Genomic DNA, 6,899 nt, shown 5'->3' with positions numbered 1-6,899 from the left:
GAGCAATTGGCAGGGGAGTGAAGCTGAGCGTGCCTCCAGAGCTGAGCTTTCCTCAGTGGATTAGACTTTCAAAGGCTTCTAAAAGCATCAGAATCCCCTGACAGACACTCTCAGAGGCTGGGGTTTAGCTCCTGTGCTTGGCTCCTGCATCTTGTACTTGGTTTAACTTGAGAACTTCTACATGCTAGCTCTGAAGTGCTTGCTGGGAGAGCCAGGGACAGGATAAACGTGTGCAAACACAGACTGAGCTGCCTGAACACTGCACCTTGAGCAGGCTCTGCACCCTAAGAGAGAGCGAAGCTGGCACCTGGGAACATCTGGGAACACCTGGGGACACTGGAGGAGACCTGGGGACACCTGGGGTGTGGCAGAAAGCAGAGACACACATGGTGCTTTAGGGATCTGCTGAAGTGGAACCCTTGGATCCCATCCCTGATATTTTCCATGAGCACCTCACATGTCCTGGGCAGCAGAACCCCACAGGTCCATGCTCAGCAGCAGGCAGGCAGAGTGCCTAGCACTCCTGCTCAACACATCCAGGTTTCCCCTCAGCCCAGCAGACTTTGGGGACAGTATAAACCAGCCCAGCTCAGGACAGCCCTGCACTGATGTGGATTTAAATGCAGGATTTAATCACAATGGTGAGGCCCTTGACTCCTCCTTGCGATCCTGTCCTACCTGATATGGTTTCATCCAAAAATTAAATGCTTATACTTAACAGCTTTAATATGTCTTAAATGACAAGAAAGCCATGGGGAGATTCAACAGATCCTTCCTAGAAAAATGCCCCCTTTCACAGATCAGAATCACAGAATGGTTTGGATAGGAAGGACCTAAAAGACCATCCAGTAACAACTCCCCTGTCACGAGACTGGACAGGGCTTGGAGCAACCTGGGACAGTGGAAAGTGTCCCTGCAGGGGGTGGAATGAGATGAGCTCTAAGGTCCCTTCCAACCCAAACCATTCCATGATTCTATGAACTGTCAAAACCCAAAAGACATAAAGTGCTGTAATGCTGATTCGGGATTTAGAAATTCCAGCCAGGTCCTCTTAGCTCTACTCCCTTGGTGCCCCATTCCTCTGCTCTCCTCTGTGGTCTCTGCATCCCTGTGGGACCACACGTGCCATGGCCAGTGTCATGACATGACTTGTGCCATGGCCAGTGTCACCAGGCAGCCCAGCTCTCTAGGAGGGGTTGAACACATGGACAGCAGGGACGGGATGTGCTGTTGCTGTGGAATTTCTAATTATTTGTGTTCACCTGACATAGCCCAAAATTTTTGGTCAAACTGAAAATCTTGATGCAAAGGTTTTGTAATGTTCATTTTAAATGTTTCATTTTTTTAAAGCTGAAAGCCAACCCTTGCCTTGTGAGGAAGAACAGATTTTGCATGATTTCTTGTCCCCTTTATCCATGCAGGATCTGGGTCTGGTGTAGCAGGCTGTGCACTAACCTGCTTCAGACTCAACTCAGGCATTCACTTCAGAATGTGTAGAACTCACCAGTTCAGATCCTTTGGAGCTCTGGAAAACCATTCCAGCATATGGTCTTGAACACAGGCTTAAAATAAATCCCATGGGAATGCTCCACCAGGCAGGAGCACTGCCATGGGCCATCAGCTCCAACCTGGGAGTTCTGCAAATCCAGCTTTTATTGGGCAGTTTTTAAGCCCAGCAGAGGCAGATACTGCAGATAAAACCAGGCAGCAAAAACTGACCCACAGGGCCTGAGCTGGAGCCATGGGACTGCTGAGATGAATTTTGCTGGTGTGTGTTGTGCTTTTCTTCCTCCAAAGTGCCTGCTGGGCCCCCTGAGAGGAGTCATTGTAACAGCTCCCTGTAATGAAAACCCAGAGAAAAAACTCAATTGGTGAGTGCCCTGTGGGAAATCAAATTCCTGAGCCAGCCCTGAGGGATTTCTGCCAGGCAGCTCTTCTGGAAAACATCCTCAGGACAAAGGACTCGGAATAAACCCATGATTTTGCTGTGAACAGAGCACGGAAATGATAAAGTCCTAAAAATGTCACAGAATCATGGAATCAGTAAGTTTGGAAAGGACCTCCAGGATCATTGAGTCCAACCATTCCTCCAGCACTGCCAAAACCACCACTAAACCATGTCCCCAAGTCCATAGATGCCTTTTGAACACTTCTAGGGATGGTGACTTCACCCCTGCCTTGGGCAGCCTGAGCCAGTGTCTGAGCACCATTTTAGTGAAAAGATTTTCCCAATATCCAACCTAAACCTCCCCTGGTGTGACTTGAGGCCATTTCCCCTCGTCCTGTCCCCATTCCCTGGGATCAGAGCCCCACCCTCCTGGCTGTCCCCTCCTGTCAGGAGTTGTGCAGAGCCACAAGGTCCCCCCTGAGCCTCCTTTTCTCCAGGCTGAGCCCCTTCCCAGCTCCCTCAGCTCCTCCTGGTGCTCCGGCTCCTTCCCAGCTCCGTTCCCTGCTCTGGTACAAAAAGCTGCAATGGTTTTTCTCGCAGGGAGCTGGATTTTGGAAGCAGTGAGGATGCAGGGATGCTCAGGGCTGGTGCAGGGGGTGGAACATGGCCTGAAGGGGGTGGACCAGCACCCCCTGGGAGATGCCTCCAAAAGCCTCCGTGGCATCTCAGCAGAGAAGGATGAACTCACAGACATAATGTTTTCCATTATCTAAATGGAATGTTGGAAAATGGAGACTTAGAAAATTCATAACTATAATCCAAGAAGTGCTTTTAAAGAAGGGTTTTTTAAAGAAATAGTGCTGCCTTGATCTCACTCAGAGTGTTCACCCATGAGATGTGCAGCAAGAGCTCTCCAGCCCTGACACTGGGAGAAAAAACCACTTCAGTTTCAACAGAAGTTCATTATTGTCTCTCTTTATTCCAGATATTATTATTTTTCCTGACTCCCTGGTTATTATCACCTCTCCAGAGCCTGCAAACAGCCTGTTTTCCACCCTCTGCTGTGCTGCCTCCTCTTAGAACAGCTTTCACTGTTCTTTTTCCTCCTGCTCTCCTGGAGGATCTCGCTGCTTCCTTTGCAGTCCTACTGTGTGACACCTTTTCCAAAGGGATGCAAACCTATTGCTGGCTAACAGGTGCTCCAGAGCTCCTCATTGCCCATCTAACCCTCCATTTTAATGATTTCCAAGTTACTTGCCATGAAATAGCTGGGGGTTTGCTTGGATTTTCAATGTATTTCAAAGCATGCTTGATCCTGTGCAGTAGCTTAGTGGAGAATGATCACATTTTTGACTTCATGTATCACAGAATCACAGAACAACCTGAGTTGGAAGGCAGCTGCAAGAGTCACCAGCCCAGCTCCTGGCCCTGCACAGACACCCCAACAATCCCACCCTGGGCACCCCTGTCCAAGCTCTCCTGGAGCTCTGGCAGCCTCAGGGCCGTGCCCATTCCCTGGGGAGCCTGGGCAGTGCCAGCTCCCTCTGGGGAAGAGCCTTTCCTGATCTCCAGTCTAAACCTGCCCTGGCACAGCTCCAGCCATTCCCTGTCCCTGGTCACAGAGCAGAGATTGGAGCTGCCCCTCAGGAGGAGCTGCAGCCCCAGTGAGCTCTGCCCTCAGTCTCCTCCTCTCCAGGCTGCTCCAGGCTCAATGCACTTTCCCTCCAAATTATGAAAGTGAGATTTCAGTTCCTATTCAGGGCTGGGGGTGCAGGAACAGCCCCTGTAGGAATGGTGGGATGGGGAGGCCTCTCACAGGACCTGATTTCAGCCTGGCAGGAAGACCTGGCACTGGAACTGTCCCTGGCATTTTACCTTGTTGATGCCATGGGATTCACAGCCTTTTTCATAGACTTTGTAACACCCTGCTGCTTTGTACCTGGGTTCAGTGAGTGGGAATGATGCCTTCTGCAGTTTTCTACCATCTCCCCAAGTTCCCTGTGCACAGATTTAGGAAAAATGGGGTTTGCATCTTGCCAGATGGGAAACACAGACCAAGGGTTGTACAGAAAGTCATGGAATCATTTAGGTTGGAAAAGCCCTCTGAGATCATCAAGTCCAACCCTTACTCCAGCACTGCCAAGGCCACCTCTAAAACATGTCCCCAGCTGCCACATTCATGTGTCTTTTAAATCCCTCCAGGGATGGGGACTCCTGAGCAGCAGTGCCCGTGCCTGACCATCCATTTGAGGTGGTATATAGATAAGATATAGCAATATCCAATGTATATATATAGAGATAGAGAGATAGAAATAGATAGATTGATAGATATAGATAGATAAGATATACCAATATAAATAAGATATACCAATATCCAATATAGATATCTAGATATATTGGTAGATATTGGTAGATAATAGATATATTGGTATATAGATAAGATATACCAATATCCAATCCAAACCTTGCCTGGTGCAACCTGAGACTGTTTCCTCTGGTCCTGCCCCTTGTTCCCTGATCCCAAGGAGGGTCGTGGGGAACATACAGGTTTCTTGTCCGTCACATCTCAGTCCCATATTAAAACATCTCCTCCCTCCTGCTGAGTAGGAGTGAATTGGGGAAAGCTCTCTCCTCAGCACTGCCCACTGGGCACCAACATATTTTCATTTTGAACAAAAAACCAGCAGAATTTTGTCATAAGATTGGCAGCTGGCATTCCATGGATGGTTTAGTTGCATCCTGAGTGTCTGAAGTGCTGTGCTTTCCTCTTTGCCTTGGCACAGCACAGCCTGTGTTTGTTAGATGGGCTTTAAATGGAATTGCTGCTTGCTGGAATGAGCAGCCATAGGCAGCTTCTCCCTGGTCTCAGAGGCTGTCAGGACAAGATGGCTGACTGACACACAGACCCAACATGGAAAAAAAAAATGGGGACATGGACAGAAAGGTCATGGGAGAGATTTTTAAAGATGATGGAGCCCATGGGTCTCATTCTTGAATGAAAATAGAGTGTTTAATAATGGGCAGAGAGGCCCATGGAGGAGAGTCATGACTTAACCCCAGCCAGCAAGGAAACAACACAGAGCTGGCTCAGACACTTCCCCCTCTCCCTGTGGGAGAAGAGAACCAGAAAGAAAATATAAACTTGGTAGATTAAGCGCAGTTTAATAATTAAAACAAAATGAAACATAACAAAAGTACTAATGGTGAGGAGAATGCAATGAGAAGGAGTGAGGAATAAAGCCCAAGACTGACAAGTGAGGCAGTTGCTCCCCACCCATGCCCAGCCCATCCCCAGCAGCTGGCTCCTGGCCAACCCTCCCAGTTTCCATACTGGGCATGATGTTCCGTGCTCTGGAATATCCCTCTGTCCTGGCCATGATCCCTCCCAGTCCTTGTCACCTCCTGGTGGGCAGAGCATGGGAAATGGAAAAGTCCTTGACTTAGGGACATCATTTCCCAGCAACAACCAAACCAGCCGTGTGTTATCAACACTGTTCTCATCCTGAATCCAAAACACAGCCCTGCACGGGTTCTAGGATGAAAATTAACCCTATCCCAGCCAAACCCTGGACAGGGAGCCCGTGCCTCGGCTGCGGGCCCTGCATCCCACTGCCCCTTCCCAGGAGGAAGGGAGGAGGGTTTCACAGCCATCTCCCTGTCCTCCCCTGGCAGCAGGAGCAGAGCCTGGCGGGAGCAGCCACCTGTCCCCGCCGTGCCTGTGACACCAGCCGCTCCAGCCCATCTGCTCCTCGCACTCGGGGCTGCGCGCAGGAGCAGCCAGGGCTGAAGGACAGGGACGTTTGTCCCCGTGGGCTCTGCTGTGGCACAGTGCCACTGTGTCCCTGGCATTGTGAGCACAGCAAGCCCTCTGTGCTCCTCCCTGCCTGATGCCAGCCCCGGCTCAGGCACGGGGCACAGTGCCATCCCCCCCTGCCTGGACAGGGCACGTGGGGTCTGACTGAGCCTGGCTGCCCTGAGCCTCCCTGGGCAGCAGCTGCTCCACTCAGAGAGCTGAGCTCAGCCCTCAGCTTTGGAAAATGCTCTGTGGGAAACAGAACCAAATCACAGGGTTTCTGTGCCTCAGTTCCATTCTGGCTAGGGAAGAAAATATCTCCTGGTTTTCTCCACAGCAGGAGCATCTCGAATGGAAGGTGTCCCAAGGCAGGGGTTGGAATGAGATGAGTTTTAAGGTCCCTTCCACCCAAACCATTCTGGAATTCCATGATCTTCAGGCAGCTGCTTGCACCAGGGGTGACTGCCCACGGATGAGGCTCCAGACACTGCTCCAAACCCAGCAAAAACATGTATAAAGGCTTTCTTTTCAGCCTTGTGGTAAACCCACGTTGTTTCTACTCCCCATTTGGGGCACCTGCCATGCAGTGTCACCAGAGCTTTACTCCTGGCCACTGAAGATGGCACAGAGTGCCATGATGTTTTGCAAGGATAAGCTGTTCAGTTAGGATGTGCTTTGATGTCAGGGTGGCAAACAAGGTTAATCAATTTTGGGGTGATGCAGGAGATAGCCTGAGCTGAGAGCACAGCTGGCCTTTTCCAGGGCTCTGCAGTGGTCTCTGAACTGAGTCTGCATGTGATGACACAGGGAGAGAGCTGCCAGTCCCCAGGAGAGCTCTGGGGAGGAATCAGCAGTGCTTGAGAAACTTCAGTGGGAGCATATGAGAGCCTGGGGATAGTTTTGGATCACAACACTTGGAATGTGGGCCAGGGCAGCAGAGATGCAGGCACAGAGATTCATGGAATGGTTTGGCTTGGAAGGGACCTTAAATTCATCTCATTCCCATCCCTGCCATGGGCAGGGACACCTTCCACCATCCCAGGCTGCTCCAATCCCCATCCAGCCTGGCCTTGGACACTGCCAGGGATCCAGGGGCAGCCACAGCTTCCCTGGGCACCCTGTGCCAGGGCCTGCCCACCCTGCCAATTCCTTCCCAATATCCCATCCATCCCTGCCCTGACAGTGGGAAGCCATTCCCTGTGTCCTGCAGGCCTCTGA

At 50.8% G+C, this 6,899-nt stretch overlaps 1 protein-coding gene across 1 annotated transcript in view; it reads right to left on the bottom strand.

Moving 5' to 3' along the window:
• Positions 1-1,637: 1,637 nt before the first annotated feature.
• Positions 1,638-6,899, bottom strand: part of TEDC2 (tubulin epsilon and delta complex 2) — a 31,802-nt gene continuing 26,540 nt past the window's right edge. The window contains exon 10 of the mRNA XM_059861235.1: positions 1,638-1,838. Coding sequence (XP_059717218.1) covers positions 1,653-1,838 — 186 coding nt within the window. The 3' untranslated portion in view covers positions 1,638-1,652. The remainder of the gene's footprint in view (positions 1,839-6,899) is intronic.

The sequence above is a fragment of the Haemorhous mexicanus genome, chromosome 17 (genome assembly GCF_027477595.1).
Source record: "Haemorhous mexicanus isolate bHaeMex1 chromosome 17, bHaeMex1.pri, whole genome shotgun sequence".
NCBI classification, from domain to species: domain Eukaryota; kingdom Metazoa; phylum Chordata; class Aves; order Passeriformes; family Fringillidae; genus Haemorhous; species Haemorhous mexicanus.
The sequence above is the reverse complement of the archived record's forward strand: the minus strand, read 5'-3'. Positions and strand labels throughout refer to the sequence as shown.